The 20,956-nt window shown below is 35.7% G+C and overlaps 1 protein-coding gene across 12 annotated transcripts in view; it reads left to right on the plus strand.

The window, feature by feature from the left end:
- The window catches only part of heph (polypyrimidine tract-binding protein 1 heph), a 543,355-nt gene extending 523,704 nt beyond the window's left edge, over positions 1 to 19,651 (plus strand). For all 12 annotated transcript variants that reach the window (XM_087359360.1, XM_022061198.2, XM_087359361.1 and 9 more), the window contains 6 exons: positions 4,603 to 4,636; positions 9,060 to 9,152; positions 10,032 to 10,248; positions 10,842 to 10,919; positions 11,134 to 11,197; positions 11,991 to 19,651. In XM_087359360.1, the coding sequence (XP_087215486.1) occupies positions 4,603 to 4,636; positions 9,060 to 9,152; positions 10,032 to 10,248; positions 10,842 to 10,919; positions 11,134 to 11,197; positions 11,991 to 12,059 (555 nt within the window). In that variant the 3' untranslated portion in view covers positions 12,060 to 19,651. The remainder of the gene's footprint in view (positions 1 to 4,602; positions 4,637 to 9,059; positions 9,153 to 10,031; positions 10,249 to 10,841; positions 10,920 to 11,133; positions 11,198 to 11,990) is intronic.
- The last annotated feature ends 1,305 nt before the right edge of the window (positions 19,652 to 20,956 follow it).

Below are 20,956 nucleotides of genomic sequence, written 5' to 3' on the forward strand. Positions count from 1 at the left end.
ATCTTAATTATTTATAGCCATGCATATGAATAATATTTTTCCTCGCAAGTATAAAGCTTTACGTACATTCTTCGTGTCTTATTTTATATACTTTTTGACCATAGTTACTACAGAATTAATTTGAAATGTTAAAACCTCGTTCAAAAATGAGAATGACTTTTCTGACCGTTTACTGTAACCACGAGTGTCGTAACCAAAACTTCGCGGTTTTAGATATTTGTAACTACGTGTTTAAATTACATTATTTCGGACTGTACTGGATCTGTACGTTGCTACATTTTGAGGGATTTTATCAATGTTTTACCATTCAAACATATTTCCCTCAGAAGCTGTCTTGTTGAGTAACCTGCCTCTTCTAATAGGGGTCTGTTCAATTTAAAACAAAATTTAAGTGTGAGTTCAGCCTATAAACGTTTTGGGGGAAGTTATTTGAATTTGGTGGTTCTTCTGAATTATTTGTATAATAATCCCGAGATTGAAGATGGACTGTGCATTTGTTTCTGCATTCTGATTTCTTGTGGCTTGGCTTGCTTTATACTGCAACTCTGTGTATATGTGACCTTTCAGTATTAGAGTTAACCTTTAAATCTGAACACATAAAGTCGTAATTCAAACGCGACTGAAAATTAAAGGCAATCTCATTTTAAAATTTTGACAAAATATTTACGCAACGATCAGGCGCATCTGATATTTCAGTGTAATCGCCCAACTCTTCGGTGCACTTGGTCTAATATCATGAGGTACGAGGGTCGCTCATTAAGTAATGCCCCACATTTTTTTCCTCAGAACATATTTATTCAAGATGGCTCAAATTTAGTGACAATATAAATCAATGTTTCCTTTACACATACTATTTTTCCACATAGTCCCCATCAACTTGTACGGTTTTACGCCAGCGTGGAACAAGTGCATGCATGCCTTGCCGGTACCAGCTCTTGTCCTGTGCACGTAGCCATGTCCTCACTGCTTGAATCACGCTCTCGTCATCTTCAAATCTTGTTCCGCGGATAGCATCTTTAAGTGGCCCAAAGAGATGGAAGTCGGAGGGTGCCAGATCTGGACTGTAGGGTGGATGGGGTAGCACCGTCCAACCCAATTTGGTGATTTCTTCCCGGGTTCTCAGACTTGTGTGAGGGCGTGCATTGTCGTGCAGGAGCAAAATTTCTGCTGGATGCTTGTGAGGCCGAACTCGTCGAAAACGCTTCTTGAGGGTTTTCAGGGTCCTGATGTACGCGTCTGAATTGATGGTCGCACCTCTTGGCATCACATCCACAAGAATGACCCCATCACTGTCCCAAAAGACAGTCATCATGACTTTTCCGGCGGAGGGAGTTGTCTTGAATTTCTTCTTTCTCGGTGATTGAGGATGATGCCACTCCATTGACTGCCTTTTTGTCTCTGGCTCAAAGTGGTGTATCCAGGTTTCGTCACCTGTAATGATCCGGGACAGAAAGACCTCTCCCTCAGCATCAAAACGCTCCAACAATTCAGAAGAAATCGTTTTCCTTTGAATCCTGTGGTCTGCTGTGAGACTTCGTGGAACCCATCTTGCGCACACCTTCGAATATGCGAGAGCCTGGATAATTGCAATCACACTTCCATTGCTGACTGAAAGCTGTTGGGCCAATTGTCGAGTTGTGATGCGCCGATCCTCACGAATAATGGCATCCGCGCGGTTCAACATGTCTGGAGTGGTGGCTGTGGCAGGACGCCCAGAGCGCGGCAGATCACGGAGCTCGGTTTCTTCACTTCCTGAAGCTTTAACTCTCTTAGCCCAGCGACCAACGGTGCTCCTATCGACTGCACAGCTTCCATACACAGCACACAAACGTTTATGAATGTTCACCACCGTTTCTTTTTCAGCAACAAGGAATTCAATTACAGCTCGTTGCTTGTAACGAGAGTCGTTCACAGACGCCATTTTAACAGTTCACTACAGCTCCGCTATCGGTTGGAATCATTTGAAACTCCGTACACGAACGCGGGAAACATCAAATCTCAAGCATGTAAAAGTACACTTTTCTATCTTCATTATTGGCTGAGAAAAAAAATGTGGGGCATTACTTAATGAGCGACCCTCGTATAATAGCGTCTTTTAATCTTTGCGATGAACCTTATGACCTTTTTCCGTGTTACAGAAGATTTTAATATCTAAAGATGTGGTACAAGGATACCAAAATAAACATCATCATCAATAACTGTACGCTTTAGGCCATTCTCCAGGACAAATATATAAATAAAAATTTATTTATGAATTATTGGATGTGCTTATGTGTGATATATGAGTTATAAAAAGTTACACGTAATGTTGAGACGAGAACGGTTTGTAAAATGAACGGCAACTGTCATGCTTGTGGCATATCGGATTTAGTCCCAAAAGTCACAGTTAATCATTTAACTGAGTAATGTCGTGAAATATGTGTCATTCTTGTACCCCCATTTAAATTGTGTTATATTAAAATATAATGTCTTAAACCACCCCCAATTGGTTAAATCTTAAAAAGACAGCTTTATGACGTTATGCAGTTGGCTTAACTGTGATGTTAAACGTTCATGATTGTTATAATTCATTGATTAATTGGTGGATGGGTAGGTTGCCACTCATTTAAATTTTAATCCTTTCCAGTCGTAACGCTGTCAGAATTCTCTACAGCCAGGATGTCTAGGGGACTTAACGTAGTCTGAACTACTGAATTTTGTAATACAAAATACACATTTGTTTCCAAAAATATTTTAATTATTTTTACAAACTTGTAGCAGATTCCGTACGTGGCATTCATTCGTTCATTAATTTGTATGCAGCGGCCAGTAACGATTTGATCGACAGTGGTCAGAAAAATTCGAAAACAAATTCTGCCAGACATACGACTTATTGTATTGATTATATGGCGCGGTATGATGGAAGAGGGTTGATATTATGTTGTAACATTGCCCTCGTAGTTATATAAACTAGAATCTTTGTTTTTTTTGTTTTTTTTTCTTTAATTCATATGGTCATGGCTGGTTTACCAAATCTGTTATTAGCTTTCAGTACATTTTTCATTGTACTGCAGTTCCTCTGCACCTTGTCCATGTGATCACCCATTTTCTTGATGACTTGTTTTATGTGTAGTAAATCTTCATTGATAGCATGTTGTTTTCCTCGTCACATATCATAACCCTCATTACATTCCCCTAATGAAAAGTGAACGGTGGTAACTTGAGTGTTACAGGTACCGCAGAATGTAGAATACAATTACGATATCTTACACCCAGAACTGGGAGTGTGAAAATCAGTACGCATCATTGTTTACCTTCTTGTTACAGGTACGGAGTTACCAAAATAATGAGAAAAGCCAGGGTGTGAGCAGAATAAATATAAGGAATTGGAAAGTTATTTTTGAAATGACAAAAGAATAGGCTTGTCACGCTATTTCGAATATTGTGTCCCCTTAAAATTAGCTCAGTCTCTGTGTGTGAAATTGTATGGAAACATGATTCATAAATCTACAAAACATTTTTTTTTACAGTCAGCTATATTTTTTGAGAGATTTCAGTTCTCATTAATTATATTTTTACATTTCTGTGCGTGTGATTTTAAAGTTCTTTGATACCTCTTTTGTTCCCAGATGAACCAATCTGTATGTTGTAACGTCTGAAATCTGAGTATGCTGTGCTATGAGAGTGTAATGTGTCATGTCTTGCAAAAAGTTATATATTAAAATTGCTTTCATTGAATTGAATGATGAGATGTGTTTGGAAAACATTTCCGTACACGAGTATGGATTGGTGAATGTTTGGCCTCTCGCTCGTTTGAATATTGGCATGTAACCAGAAACCAGATTATGGTTGCGTGTGAAAAGACGGGGGAAAAAATTTACTGTCGCTTATTTCTATTAATTCAGTGGAAGATGTGCAGTTCTTTGTGGCAGAAATGCAAACCACTCTCTTAAGCGGCCCATCCACGTACGAGTCTGACTTTGCGAGTCTGGCTCGGTGAGCTTGACTCGTGAGCCGGGCTCGGATATATTTCACCACACATGCATAGCATTACACCCCACCCACAAACGAGTTTGGCTCAGTGGAACCCGAGCCGAGCCAGACTCGTACGTGGATGGACCGCTTTATAGGATGTGGTATATGCACCATTTCTCAGAAAAAGTGAACCATATTTGTAACTTTCAAGTCACAGCACTTTTCTTGGGAAATGAAATAGAATGTGGTAGTTTTCCTATGATACCAATTATGATTTTCATACAATCTCAATTTTTAGCTCCTTACCTGAGTGATGTAAGAATCAGTGTCCTAAGGAAGCCATTGCTTGACTGTTCTGAACACCCTTAACAGAACAGAATGGGACAGTCTTCCGTGTTACATATCATTCAGTGTCATTCTGTTTTCCCGTCTTCAAGCATATCATAATAATTTATAATTTTCTCAGATCTCTTTTTGTTCTCTTTTTTTCCAAACAAATCTTCTCCGCCTGAACTGACATGTGTGGTGCGGTCTGTGCCTCCCTCTGCCCCGGACTCAACTACAAAATATACAAAAAATTCCCACTGCTCTTCAACTCTGTGAACAATCTACGCAAAAAAACTACTTCTACTCTCTCTCGCTCCGTAGATGGTCACACCTGATGCTCTTTTTACCCTGTTTGGTACGTTATGCACAGATCTTTTTTATTATTATTACTATTAATATTACTTTATGTAAAATATTATTTCATTGATATATTTTTTTTATTTTTAATACATTTGTGGCTAGTTTTTTTTCTCCAGTGTTTTTGTTATGGTGGTTTTTGTCGAAATTTCAGTGTTTTTATTACTGAAGTAAAATTAAATGTTTTTTCACACGTGGAATTCGTTTTATAATTGCATGTATTTTTTAACAATTTTATTGATTTTTTTTTGTGTGTAAAAAGAAAAATATTTTGGAAAAAACATCTTGATTTTCAAAATTTGATATAGAATCAAGAATTTAAATGCAAGTAACTGTCACCTTCTTTAGAGGTGATATAGCAGTTTTAAGTTTTTCTGTTTCATTTTCTTTAATTTGAATATAATAATATATTAAAATTTAGTGAAATAATGTCTCTTACATTTCAAGTTTCATTCTTTATATAACTTCTTTTATTGCAGAAATTAAAAATATTTAACTTTAGCCAAAACTTCTGTTTCTCATTTCTAGTAATGCTTTTGCTTTTGATATAAACCCATTAATTAATTAATTTTCAAAATTCATTTTTCCTTTTTACTGGCTTGTCCATGTGGTATTCTGTTTTCTAAGTCCAAACTTTTGCTTGTAGTTTTATAACTTGTTGTGGTGTGTTTTCACATTTTCACCCCCCTCCAATTTTTTTTCAGTCACGTTTATTTATTTATGAGTATTTTTGGTGTATTTGAATACTTACGTGTGTTTTTTTTTCAGCTGTATTTTTGTTATATTTTGTAGTAGTGATGTGTTTTGTGTAGAACATGCAACACACTTAGACACTTTTGCACAAAGTCATTTTAAAAGTTTTATTAATGTGTTTGTGTCTTGTGTGTGTTAGTGTGTGTGTGCGCACGCACGCGCCCCTTCAAGCATTTATGTTATTCCAAATATTCTTTTCTCTGACTCCTGCAAGAAGAAAGCTGTTGTCAGTTCAAGTAATGCATAAATACTGAAGGGTCTACCAAGGAATTTTACAATACCCGCATCCGCCGTGCGTCCTTTGTACAGAAACGTGCGTAATTTGCTCGTACGTTTTGCATCCACAGTGCTTATTTCGGGCTGCTTTATCTGAAAATTTTGAGAAACAGTTTCACAACCTTTCTCCTCCTGCTTCAGGTCTTTCTTTGTGTTCATGAAATTACTTTTTTTTTTTTTTCTTACTTCACTTGTGTTCAAAAATTGTCTTTGGAGAATAGTGTCAGATTATATGCATGTGATATTGCTATATCTGGAAAGGTTTAATTTATTTGATAGCCTGTCATATAACTTTGAGAGAATTACGTCGGTTAATAGAATAATGACTGTTTAGCATGCATATATGTAGCCAGAGCCCCCCCAAAAGAGTAAATTATGTTATAAAATACAGTTTGGTTCTTATGTTTGTGTTTAGTGTGATGCGAGAGACGAGGGATATAAACGAGTAGTACAAATTATAGTTTTTGATATAATTTACAACAGCTTTCTTTTGAATATAACAGAACATGGGCGTCCCTAAATAGGTGCAGTGACTGAAGTATAGGGAGTAATTATTTATTAATGTTATTTGTTGGAATTCCTTCAGGTACAAGAAATTTGCTTGTACCTCGCATGTTATTTGTCTTATACAGTACAGTTATCCAGTAATGTCACTGTAGCTCATCGTTACAAATTCATATCTCAAACCAAAGAGGGGACTACGAAAGTCAATATTTGTTATAAACTTCGTCAGCTGTTTGCCATGTCTTACTCGTGATCCGTCTGGGTCATGCTCTGCAGTACCTTACCATTAAACCGTTAAAATCGCAAGGTTAAAGTCCGGCGGGCGGCCCCATCGTACAGAGGTTTAAATCCCCTGTTACCATAAAATAAAGGTTATGTTACATTTTTGAAAAATATATTTGGATTTTTGCTGGTTGCGATGCCCCAAAAACCTAACGAAGCATTTCACAAGTAAGCAGTCGTTGTTCAATTCCATCTGAATGTTTGTGTGTTGGTATGCTATATTTTATGGATGCTTGAGTGACCAATCGTCAGTATGGCAATTTAAGTTGATTTGACTGTGTGTGTGTGTTGCGTTTTAAAAGTTTCGTTGGACGTGATTACATAATGTATTTTAGCATTTCATCAGTTTTTACTTTGTAGAAATCAAGAACTGATACAGATGGCTGAAAATGCTGAAATGGTTTGTTGAAACTTGTTCAAATTTCTTAACTTGTTTCTGTCCCGATAGCACCTTTTTAAAGTTGTGCTTATCGGTTAACGTAAAATCAACAGTTCTTTTTCAGATCAGTGGACTTGATACATCCACCGACACTTATGTATTTTGCTTGTCAAATTCAGGTTAAGGGGGCATAAGTTAAAAAATGATAACCAAAGTTTGATCGCTGCATTACGGTCCTTGTTTTATATTACATGTATTTAACAAAACTATCGCTTTATGTTTATGTGTAAATTGTATAATCATACTTACATTTTTTTTTGAAAAAAAAAAATCAGTGACCTTTATTTGTGAGAATGTTTTGAAAACTTTTAGGTGTTACATCCTTTTACCCAGGCACCACAAAATTTTCTGTTGTAATTTCTCGGTACTTTGGTATGTTCCAAGTCGGAGTTCGGGAAGATGAGATGTGAATTTCTCCGAGGCCTGTCTCGAATGCAGTCGACTTCCATTAGTCCTTTAAGAAATGTGCTGAATTGAAATGTTTATATTAGTATTTAATACTTGAATACTTCTTTTGCCATTTTAAAATTCACATTGCTTACAACTCTAAAGGAGAACACTGATCTAAATAATATTTTAAAACGCTGTTATCACTGTCAAGAGAGTGTTAATTATTTTAGTAATACACAAAACTGTAATGTGTATTTATTTTTTTATAACGAGTAAGCTTTCAGCATTTAACGTGTTTGATTAAATAAGTATCAGTTCTTGTTTCAGGTGTAATGTAAAGGAGTAACTTGCTCACAAGTTACTCTGTAAGAATATATTGAAACTAATGTATTAGTGTCATGGTAATAATTTCAAGTACGCCACATTTATTCTACAGCTGCAGAACATTCGTAATTTATCAGTTAAGTTTTAATGTTCTGGAAAATATTGATTCTATAAGAAGGTGGTGTTGAATTTTGATGGGATACTTTTCTTTGTCTCTTCTTGTGGTGGTTCTGCCGAGCCATACAACACTGCTTTTCCTCCTTATCCAGTTTTTCAGACACTTTTCGTTGGAGGACATCACATTTTGTTTTATTACGTTTCATGTTTTACTTTTTTTCATTCCTTGCAACGTCTATTAACGCAGTACTTTCCAGGCTAATTTAAAGGGAAGTGTATCCTTTACGCAAAGTTTCATCGCTGCTCGAGTTTTACCATTAAAATTTAAATTATTTATCATGTCGTTAAAATATATTATTTATGAAGTTGCACTTCTTCAGCAGGTATTTTCTATATAAAGTCTCTACGTTTTACCCCTGTCACTACAAAAAAAATTATCACATTTGCGAGGTCCCAGGTTCAAACCTTGGTCCAGAGATTGGATCTTGTGAGGTTTTTCTTGGTTTTCTTCCGTACCTACTTCTACATGCTTTCAGATTCCTCATTTGCTTGCTGTCGTCTCATACACTATTTAGTCTGAGCTGCTGACAGTACAAATTAATAATTACAGAATTAGATTCCTCTTTTGTGTCCCAAAATTAAACCCTTAATTCCACATAAATATTTTGCAGCAGTTTTGTGTCCAAATGTGGCTTACATTCAGTACTTTTTTTTAAATCCTTTGTGTGCCTTTAAATCGAGTGTGCTATGGTATGAGATTTGGTTTTCAGCATGAAATGTTCATTTTAAACTATAATTTCTACAGTTTTATTTTCAGCAACTGATATCGGGTAATTTTTCGTGTGCACTGCCCCACCATGTCTTGGCCACCGAAGAGCAGCATTAAGTCATATTTTGTAATTTCTTCTTGTGAAGACTCTAAGGTGTTTATTGAAAGGAACAAAGAACCAACCAAATCCTGACGTGAGAATCTTCCTTGAAAATTCAATATTTACAATTGGTTGCTCAGCTGATCAAGAAATATCATTTTATGAAAGATGAAGTTTCATTACATGTTCATAAAATCCAACCCTTGAGCCCTATATTTAGCTACTTCATTATATTTTAATATTATCCTTATATCTATGCCCGCATATCACAAGTGTTATTTTCTTGTGAGGTTTGTTGTTCAAAACAGAATAAATTTACTTTGGTTTAATTCTGGAAATTTTTAACTTTCGTTATACTCGCGCTTGGTTGAAAGTCTTTCCAGGATATAACACTTGAATGACTGTGTTCATAAGACATGTCGAAGTTGGTTTCTGTGTTTGAGTTGAACGTTGCTGTTTGCCAACAGGCGTATATGGAGATGTGCAGCGTGTGAAGATCCTGTACAACAAGAAAGATAGTGCATTGATCCAGATGTCGGAACCACACCAGGCACATCTCGGTAAGCACGCCCTCTCTCCTGAGCAATGCAACCGGTTTGTTGTTTTCCAGCGAAGGTGGCAATCATGAATAAGCAATTCTTGAACTTGTAAGACGCTGTTACCATATTTCCTTGGTTTTAAGATGCACCTATTTAAGAAATTTTAAAATGTACAAAAAGAAGTTTGACTTAAAATCAAGGAAATGCGGTATTAACAATTATAAAGTGCCAACATCTCTGCCAGTGTAATGCCAAGAATCGCAGGAACATGGAATTAGAGCTCGTCTTGTAAGATTTGTCAAATTATACAGTCGAAGTCTTCTGGAATGTTGCACCATGTAGTCTCATAGAAATTTACTTACCTTTTGGGGGTGCGTACTGCTTCCTGTCATAAGGGTGATGAGCCAGTGATGACAGACAGTAAACACCTTTGAAACGTCGGTCAGTTTCAGTTCTGCGACATTACACATCTTAATACCCTAGAAGCTAGTCATATTCATGTTGTATTTTCTTTGCAGTAGGAACTGAATAAATATTAATTAGACAGGATTCAACTTCAGAGGTCCGCATTGGCCGCGCGGTCTGAGGCACGGGCCTCGTGCCGCTTGGTCACTGGGACCGTGGGTTCGAATCCCACTCAAGCCATGGATGTTTGTCGGCGTCTTTCTGTGTTGTGCTGTCCTGTGTACAGGTAGAGGCCTTGCGACGGGCCGATCCCTCATCCAAGGAGTCCTACCGAACGTCTATAGATCGAGCCAACGAAAAGTTGGGACCCGCAGTGTTCAGGCACTTGAAGAACGGGTCGTTCCCAGTATCCAGTATCAACTTCAGATTGATTAATGTCTATGTTTGCAAAGTTATCAGATGTGGTATGAAAGTTATCTTTGGTTTGTGTCTTAGCTATGACGCACATGGATAAGCTGAGAGTGTTTGGGAAACAGATCCGCGTGATGCCGTCTAAGCACCAGACAGTGCAGTTGCCCAAAGAGGGCCAACCCGACGCCGGGCTTACCAAGGACTATTCTAACTCGACCTTACATCGTTTCAAGAAGCCAGGCTCAAAGAATTACCAGAATATCTACCCTCCTTCTGCCACGCTCCATCTATCCAACATTCCGTAAGTCGATTGATTAGTTTGTAGTCTTTTATGTGTGCAGTGCGTTTGCCGATAAAGTTTATTACAAGTGTCACTTACTGGCACCTAGAAATAACTGCTGTAATAAAAGTAGGTTGATTTTATTGTTTTTATTAAACGGAATTTGTCTCGTATCAGAGAAGCCTTTTAGTGCTTAGCAGTGAGTTGTACGGTGCCAAGGTAATGTGTTTAGAAAGGTGGCGTGGCGTTGCGTTACAAAAACAGGTTACGTCAAGATGTTGCGTAGGAACTAAGGAAATTTACATTAAAATCAGATAACGGCATCAGAAGTTCCCAATCTAGGAATGTTTTGCGTCTTGTAACTGTTATTTACGAATATATTATCATATTTCTTGGTTAAAATCCAAATTGTCTGAAATTGATTTGTGTTTCATTTGTCACTTGCCATGTTAAAAAGGGCCCACAGATTCATAGAAGAGAAATGTAGGGACTGCATTTTTCAATCTGGCTAGATTGCTTAATTAACAGTAGTATCATAATATGTGATACACAATTTCCTGTAGTGTTCATAATGTTTCTGAATCTTACATGTGGGTATTAATCTGTATTTTCAGACCTTCTGTCTCTGAGGAGGAGATCAAGGATGCTTTTACAAAGAACGGGTTCCCAGTCAAGGCATTTAAGTTCTTTCCGTAAGTGTTCGTCTAAAGTTATTGTTACTGTTCTGCACTTAGTGCTAAGTATTTCCCTCAAAATGTATTTGCCGCAGTACTTCCTAGTTTATCACAGTATTTTCCACACAACATAGCAATGTATATGTATGTATGGATTTCTTCATACATACTCGTTACACTGATAATGGGTCAGCATTTACTGTTGTCGTAAATTTCTTTGGTAATTTTGCAGTAAGGACAGAAAGATGGCCTTGATCCAGCTGCCAGCAATGGATGATGCCGTCTCAGCTCTTATAGTAAGTATGCGTTTATATACTGCAGTGTGCGTTCTTTCTTCTTTTTCTACGGCTCTCCGGTCCGTATTTGGTCCATGGCCTCCTCAATTCTCCTCTTCCATTCGGTCCTCTGTTAGGTCCGTCTGTCCGAGGCTTTGATCGAGGTTTTGAAACATCTTCCTTTTTTACGGTGCAAGGTTGTTAGCCTTGCGACCAACCCCCAACCTGGAGGACCAGGGTGCCTGTCTTAGTCTGACCTCTCCCCCTCGACCAATCTGGCTAGGGAGGCCCTACCAGTAGCTATGCTGATACAATAAATCTCCAGTAACACTTTGGAACGAAACAGATGTTACGAAATATGGAACAGATCAGTAAGTCTGAAGATGGCTATCTTCTGGGTTGTAGCGCCGTGTAGTCTGGTAGAAGTTTGCCGATGTTTCAGGAGTCCTTGCTGTCTCCATCATCAGGGCAATAAGATATTTTGAAATCTGTATACTGTGTGCATCTTCGTATCACACCGTAGCCAAAACACTGCCTTTTCCATTGGCGGAAGTTTCTGTCCCTTTCACTGTTTGTACCTGTCACCGCCCTTTCAGACGTCTTTCGTACGCACGTTTTATACGTTGTCACAGTGCATGAATTATGTCGCAACTTTTTTGATGGTGAGTGAATTACATGATGGCATGAGATTTGAAATTTGTGTGGAGCGTGAATATTGACACAAGCTCAAAAACTGCTCACGCTCTTTATCTTGTGCTTAACCTCAAAAATGGGAAATTGTAAGTGATATTTTGAATTTTTTTCTTGTTCGCAGAAGATGCACAATTATCAACTGAGTGAATCAAACCACTTACGAGTGTCGTTCTCGAAATCAAGCATCTAACCACCTCTCTGTCTCTTCCGTTCGCTGACTATAGAAGGAGGGAGGGTTCACAAGCCTGCTTCTTTCAAGACAGGATGAAACTGAACAATAACAACAAGAATCACGGTATCCCCAATAACTTTGTACCGCCGGACACAATGTTCTCTTTTGCGCTTTCATCAAATTCATTATGTATTGCATATCTATCAGGGACAACAAACATTTTGCTAATAATATATTGATCATATAAACATATACATCTATATACTTTTTAAAAGCAAAAGGATGGATGGATATATACCTATAGAATTAAAGTAAGATGTATTGATTTTTATAAAGACCAACGCCGATTAACGAATGTTTTACAGGTACGTTAATCTTCTGCTTCAGTATGTAATTAAATAAAATGGATGAGCTAGTTTCAGTGGATAGGTAGGGGCAAGCACATTTCTTGAAGAGACACTGCATGAATTGAAAGATAACGAGAGTGAAGATGGTTGGATGGAATTTTATAATTTGTGATCTTATCTAAATTTTCAAAGTTTCATTACATTATTTCATAGTATGTGACATTTTTGTTTTCCGTCTTCTGAGTTCACATCATTGCGATTTCCCCGACCCGTCAGTTGTTTGTGAATCTGAAACTTTTGGAACAGTTTGCGAGGTGCGAGCATTTTGAAGTGGCTTGAGGAAATTTTTTTTCTTTTGCCGCTCGCGGAGGAAAAGCCGAGCTTTACTTGACCTAACCGAGTGTGTTACGTGTCTCAGATTTCACAATTGCAAACTGACGATTTAATACGAGCTTGCATCATCTTAAGAAGTGTACAGGGTTTATCAGTAATCTCATTTTTATTGTCGGCAAGATTTGAGTATTAATTAGTCTGTGAATGTAAAGATGGAGAATGACAAGAAATGGAAATACGCAGGTATCGTTTACAGAGTGACAGGAAGTTAGAAACGAGACACAACCGAATTTGACAACACTGTGAACTAGAATGTAATAGTATCTTTTTATATAACTACAGCTAGAATTTATGTGAAAGACACTGCCAAGTGATTGGTTGTTGACGGCGCAGAACATGAAGAAAGAAACGCACACTTGACCAGCCACAGCAGAACTTTGGTAGCGATGAACAAATCACTTGGTAATCATTGTTAGATTAGCAGAATGTAGATTATAATTATATTAATTAAGTTTAAAAATCATCAGTAGCTCTGTTTCCAAAAAATATGGAAATGGGGGAATTGGCTAACACATATCGAACGCATTGATTTTATTCCTCATTTTTACATTCAATTAAAGAGAGTAATTTGTTGTGGTTAAAATGATACCATTGCCACGTAGTGACGTGAATACATCGTCAGCCGTATAGTTTGTTCTACCTGCTGAGAAGTAATTTCGTAGTTCCGCGCTACGTGCGCGTAGTTCGGTCTCTTCTTTTTGTATGATTCGTCAGTAGTTTGTTACAAAATGCTAGACACACAAAAGAAAAACCTTTCGTGTTTGAACATTTAGGGAATCGCACAGAAAAATTAATAAAGTTGTGGAAGCAAATGTTTATACATACATTTGCCTTTGATGAGTATTACCACACACACAAAAAAAAATGTTTTTAATGTGCTATTTTTGGAACAAGAAGATATTTAGAAGTTCATATATTATACTATATGATGCCGTAACTTTGATTCACATGCCCCAGTTTGTCGAACCAGTTTTGGATATATATATTTTTGCATTTGTTCAATCCTATATAGAGAGCAATTGATAAAAATAATATAAACAGAATTATCTTAATAAATGTTGTGTATTTGAAATTAAGGCAGGTATGACAGAATGAGAGGTGAAAATGCGAGATGCGGTATGTTGTGTGGCTCGGGTAAATGGTATTTTCTTTAAGATACAGAGACATGTTTGTGACATAGGATACAAGAGTATTATTTTTACTTTGTATTACTTAACAGAGGGGAGACACGCGTTTAAGATTCTTTATCCCGTTTTCTTGTGTCAAACCATTCCAAGACTTGGCTTAGAGTCATACGCATATTATTCTCATTCTTATTATTGATTTTTTTTCTTGGGAGTTTGGATCATAAACTGGCCTTTGCACATCTGTGAAAAATGAAAATGGCATTGCTGTTCTGAAATAATGGGAAGATTATTATAGACTGTTGACACTAAAGAAAGATCCTTGTGGAAGTAGAGTGGAAGTTTATAACTATTATTTTCTCATTTTCTTATGGACATGTGATGTACCAGTCCATTTTGTAGGTTGAGTATTCATTAGATAATTAGTTAGATTTATTTTATATTTTTTACACCTTACATGTTAAGGACTTGTAGAAGTAAGGTTAGGTTAGGTTAGGTTAGGTTTATCTTAAAATATCTCTTAACTGCAGTTGCTTTTACTTGTATTTCTTATCATTTAGCTTATTTATCCGTTTTGGGTGACAGTTGTAAACAACCCTGTGGCAATTGTCGGAACAAGAACGATGTGTGGTTATGGGTGAAATATTAAATGGTACAGTTTTTTTTTTTTTTGTAGTGTCTGATGAAACTCAAGAAACTAGCAGTTTTGGAATTGGAGTTTCTTGAACATAAGTACTGCCAGTATCTTCTGTGTATAAATATTTCAATGATTGCTCCCCCCCCCCCAACTCCACCCCTCTCCCCCACAGATAAGAAGTTGAATTTGAAGCCCAATAGGTATTTGTTACAGAATGTCTGAATCCTTTTGCGTGTTCGTATACGGCTTTCTTGAATATCTGGAAATGTTTTCGCCCTGCTTGATAAACCATACATTATCTTCAAATTAATAATTATAGTAATCAGTATATTATATATATGAAACAGTATTGTTCTCATAGCTTTAAACGAGTTAACTATATTACAGATAATTAATATTAATACTTAATGGAATAAACATGCTGCAGGGTTGGTTTAGACCAATTCATTAACTTCTTTTTTTTTCAATTTTTATGGTGGTATATTTCTAAACGTTTATAAATATATACTATAATATAGTTGACAATCACAATTTACAGTAAAAATCTCATGCTTCGAATACGTTTAACTTCAGAGAGTTTGCAAGACAGATGCATTTTTAAAAACGTATTTTGAATGAGGTTTTTAATTGCAAATTGCCGTGCAACCTTGTAGGCTACCTATTAGGTGGGTACAAAGTGGAGTATCATTGCAGAAAATACGCAAGAAATTAAAACGTGGAAACAAAACAGGTTAAAAAATGAATGTGCCGATAGAGAAAGTGTAAAAAAAAAAGTGCGAAACAAAATAGTGCTTGGGCGATTCATTGAAATTTTTTCTCGCTGTTACGTGTGTGACATATCACAAGGACCTCATTTATTTTTATACCTTTTGAGACAAACTAAAAAAAAAAAGCCACAAATGGTACATACGTGCCTTCCACAAGAGATTATCGGGAGGGCTTGATATCAGGACTTTCAAGATCATGCAACTTATTGAATTGAGGTGAGGCCAGCTGTATGCAGTTCTTAGGTACAAGGAATTTGACTTACGTTCTTCTCTTGTTCTTAATCTTAGTCTATGATATTGCTGCTTCAGAATTGAATTTATTGCCTGCATTCAGTGTTTAATTTTAATATTCTATCTGTGAAGTATACTTGCTCTTTGAATGAAAATAGTTCACTTTCTATTAGATAAAGTATGATATATTACCCTCTCGTATAAAATGTACTGTGGGTACTTTAATTCTTAGCTTGTGATAAAACTAACCTTCTATAGTATATATTGACCAATCACCTTCCTTTCTAGGGTGCGTTATTAACTTTGCACCCGAGAATTTGTTGTTGGTAATATTTCAGTGTCACACTTCATGATAGAATATGTCATCGGTCATACGTCGTAGTCATGCACATTTTTATAAAATTGCGAATGTCAATTTCATCCATTTCACAAAATGTTATCTATCGCGTTATCGTTTTCTGTACGCGTTTAAAAAGGGAAGGAAAAGAGAAAACTTGGCATGTATATGTATAAAATTTAATGAGAGTTGTGGTTTGTGATTTTGCTGCGTTATGTGACAGACTGCCAGATACTTGGTATTTATAAATTGAAATATTTGAACCAGGAATTAAATTAATCAAGCCACGTCCCAGCGACTTGATAGTACCGTATGACAATTATTTTTATTTTAACTTCTTATCTTCTTTTCATGCAGAGGAAATTATTAGTAAAATACTTTATTATTATTATCGTTGGTGATTTTATGGTTAACTTACGCCAGGTTTTTGTTGCTGTTGGCATGACAGTGGAATCTATGAAATATCACTGAAAGAATCATGGATGAAATGTTAAAAACAAATGGCGTCAGGTCTCGATTTTTATTAAAAATTTAACTTCAGTTAGATGAATAATAGTTTTTTTGGGACCAAAAGAACATTATTTGTGAAATCTGTGTTTTGTAAGAAAAAAAATGTGCATGACTATGTTAAATATTTTTATATCTGTCTTAAAGCAGGATATTGGCTTCGTACGTAGGAGGCGGAGCCATCTAATCACACTTCATGTACAATCAAAAATTAATCACTACTTCATACAGATAAGTGATTGCATTTATTCAGTTTCATCGCAGAGGGATTTCTTAATACCGACTGAAACGCTTACACAGAAATTAAGATCTACGATATGAACGCTCTGTTGCGATAAATGGTACCATAACTACAGATTTAATTTACAAAAACTGAAAAAAAATATATATTCAAGGAAGAAGTCCAGCACAGTTTATATGCTGTTAACATGATGTATAAAGCAATTATTATCATAGGGAATTGTGCCTCTTATGTTAATGGGATCAATGAGACGAGTTTTTAACATTTCAGAACAACCCTACTCGCTGCGTAGTGTGGGTCGTACCAGATTTCATATTATCTGATATTTGCAGTGCTGTAATATAATTAATATTGCTACTATATTCATATCTTACAAACTACATCAACTACTTGTCTTGTATTGAATTGTGTGTTCACAGTGATGGGCTAACAAAAATATTTTTTTCTATGCGAGCCGCTCTTCCAAATCTCGCGTGTGTTCTTTTGTTAGTTGAAATAAGAAAAGAATTTGTTTTACGTCCCCTTGCGTCTTGAAGGATTTTTTTATGGCGACATTAATTGTATTGTATTTATAATAATTCACAGTCTAAAACAGCGTTCGTAAAAGAATGAATGAATGTCCTTACGTTCGAGTAATTTGGCTTATTATCTGAGAGTATTGTGTTTTCAAATTTTGGGCATGTCTGCCAAATTCTACATCCTACTATCGTGCCTTCTGATTCTGTATTATTGCGGCTGTTGCATTGTTTGTCGGTTTGACCGTCGTTGGGCAGATTTTGTTTTGAAGCGCGGTGTGAAATCAAGTGAAAACAAAACCATTTAAAGTAGCGACTCTTCCCACTGTGAATGTACTTTGTCAGGTGTTAGTTAATATTAGGAATGGGATTGAGAGTTTTTCTGGCTGAAAGAAACCTTATTTAAATATTGATGATATTTGGAAATTTCAAGGCCTATTTGATTTGGACTCGAACTGAACATGTATGTGTGGATTAAACTTAGGAATTTGAGAGTATTTGCAGGATTGGCGCGTGTCAACAGTTACTTGTACGTTGACAATAAAATTATGTTTCTCAAAAAGAAATTGTCAAAAATTCTTCCTACTTCATGACAGGATTTTTAACTTATAAGATGTTTCTTTCTGAAAAAAAATTTCTGTAAATCCCATTCTTAATCCCAAATCTTCTAAAATTATAGTGATATTGAACAATTTAGTATTATGTATCAGAACACAGACTGTTGCTTAGCGTAAGTATATTTCATTTCGCGTATCTTTTTTTATGACCTTACAGTGTTTCACGATATTTTATGGAATTGTTTTTAAGAGTGGTAATGCCACTGTTTCTACAAGAAACTTTTTTATTGCCGTCTATCCATATTTGTAGATCAGTCTAAATTTTTATTAGCTTTTTGTGAGTATCATCTGTGAGATTTTGGCGTGCCCCCCCAACCCCCAATTTTCAGTCTGTTCAGGTGTGTGGATGTGTGGAAAATTTCTCTTTCTTTATCAAGGCTTACAGTTATATATTTCATGGTTAATATGAAAATAACTTCGTTGAAATTTAATATGCTGAAGTAAATGTTACATTTTCTTGAAAAATTTTAGGTTATGTTTGATTAATATTTTGTCAGAAGGAAGCTGTCTGAGTAGAGGTGGAATAAATGTGGCATTTATTATAATCTACAGGATTTGTGTTAAAATATGAAGGTGATACATATTCAATAGAAAATTTTTTCAGTATTCTGAGAAAAATTTTGTTGTTTTAAAAAAATTAATAAGTAATTAGTAGAATTCTAGCAAGGTTCTTAACAGCTGACACGAGAGGTACATTTGTTGATTTAGGATAAATTTAGGAACGGAGTTGAGAGAGAGAAAGAGAGAGAGAGAGAAATGGGATTCAAATTGATTTGTAAGTCAGCACATTGTGCCTTCCCTCTAGAAACAAATGTCAAACCCTCATGAGAGATGTTAAATTTTTTTTATTACGTGTATTCTGTGTATTTTTCTCCCTTCTACAAAATCTGAGACCTTGGTGAAGGTCCCCATTGAATGTGTGTAAGATTTTTCTTTTCTTTAGGAAAATTCAAGGCTTTGAAACCATTAATCGTGTTCCTCTGTGTAAGAATCATTAAATGATTTTGTCACCTGTCGTCTGGCATCTTATGAATTTGTTTTCGGTGAATTTAATAATTTACTGAAAAGATTTGAGGCATGAAAAGGGGGGGGGGGGGGTCACTTTTATTGGGAAAATAATGACCGGTTTACATTCAGATGCAAGACAAAAGAAGGATGGATTGTCAATCAAAAAATCATTTGATGATTTACGAAGTTGCCAGACTTGTCAATTTTGAAAATGAAAGTGGCTTAGTTTCCTTACTTGGTAAATGATTAAAGTACGTTTAAAGTTTATCGTTTGAAATTGAATGTTGCGTAAATGGACAATTTTGTCTTCTTGAAAGAATCAAATGTAGATTGTGTTATGCAGCAATTTGATTTGTTTTCATGATCGGGGACGAAATTCTGGAGCTACGAGTCTGAAGAGAAACGTGAAATTCGCGAATGAGCTATCGCTTTAAACGAGGAAGAGTATTTTTGACCGCCCAAGATATTTCTTAGAGGAATCTGTAGGAGGTCGTTTTTACAGTATTAAAAGCAATTAAATTTCTGAGCAATGTTCTTAACTTAAATATTGATCAGATATTTAAATGGGAAAAAAGGGAGTATTTTTAAACGTAAAACATGTCAATTTAAGTATTTCTAATGGTGCCGACCATCCACTTTTTTCTTAATGTGTCCAATATTGTTATTTTTTAAATTGAATATTAAAACTTGAAAAATAAAGAAGTACCTCTTATGGATGGAACTATTAAATAGAATTGTGCTTAAGAACAGGTTTACATTGCTATTATTTTTACATTTAAAGTTGTGCTGATGTGTAGTGGTGCATTTATTCTGATTATTTAAACAGAAAGAACCATTCAGAACCTGTTCTAATAATTTTTTCATAATAAAAGTGAAACATTATCAAGTATGTGTACAATGACATTTGTAAAAAAGAAAAAAAATATGAAAGCTGCTTTTTTTTTAAAAAAAAAACTTTCATGAATGATCCATCAGATGGATCTGCTGTAACGCGCAAACAGGCGCTCCGTACCCTGATACTCCTGTCCCGTACCCCAGCTGTTATCAATATTTTTTTTGTCTTCCTTTTTTTCATTTTTGCAGTGTCTGTCCATCTCTCTTTATCTCCTTCTGTCTCTCTCTCTCTCTGTCTCTCTCTGTGTCTTGTTCTTACTTTTACACAAGTTTTTAATGTGTTGTGTGGTTATTCTGTGTTATTTCTGTCCACTTGTCGAGTCAGAAATGGAATGTTGTAGATTTATTATAAACAGAACAGTGAACAGATTCTGTAGTCGTAACACTTTGACCCTTTCCATGCTGATTTCTTTTTAAAGAAAATATACACGATTTATTTTGATTCTGTATTCCCATTTTAAATTTCATTTTTACATAATTTTGGTTTCAGTAAGTTTGCCTTATTTTTCTCAGCGTGGCTATCAGATACAGTATTGATTTCAGAATATTGTGGAATTATTAATTACTTGAAGAAATAAGTATTACTGATCAAAGAGGTAAATGTAGCTTCTGTTGTGGTTTGTGAGATTTGACGTGACGAGAATTTTGTTCCTGGTCATCCAATATGCATTTACGTGATTCAAGTTACGTATCGAAACCTGCGCTACGTACTAAATTATGTGAGATCTAAAAGAGATGCCTTGTGGTTTTTGACCTCATAAATGGTGATTTGTGTGGGGAACAAAATATTTCTGTACCCATAACAGTAAGGAACACAGAAGTAAATTTTGCATCTCTGAAATGAATGGTTGATTGTGTCCGTCAGTTTAATTTTGACGTAATTTTTAAAGAAGACGCAGATAATTTTTGCTTTCATGTGTGTAACCATTTATATTTTGTTGAATCCCCTTTTTTTATGTGTTCTGTTATTTTAAGTTTATTTTCACCCTTTAATTCGTGTCTTTGTGACACAAATGTTTCCGTACAAACTCTGTAGAGGAAGTGTGTATGGCATACAGATGCGCTAGATTAGAAAGCGTAGTTAAATATTAGTTTAATTAATATATGTATATTTACTGCTTACCGTATTGTACCATTACTGTTAATCGTACAGATTTGTTTTATCAATCGGAACAAAGATGCCTGCATAATTTTTTTTGTGAAGGCACATAATAAATATGGTACAATATGTTATTAGTTGATAGTGTTGAGTAGTTTAGCTTAATTGCCATGTCGTGTTACTTTCTTTTTCCGCTTC

This window comes from Zootermopsis nevadensis, unplaced genomic scaffold (assembly GCF_977971745.1).
Source record: "Zootermopsis nevadensis isolate Lab colony 2312 unplaced genomic scaffold, Znev_1.0 Znev_ptg000031l, whole genome shotgun sequence".
NCBI classification, from domain to species: Eukaryota; Metazoa; Arthropoda; class Insecta; order Blattodea; family Termopsidae; genus Zootermopsis; species Zootermopsis nevadensis.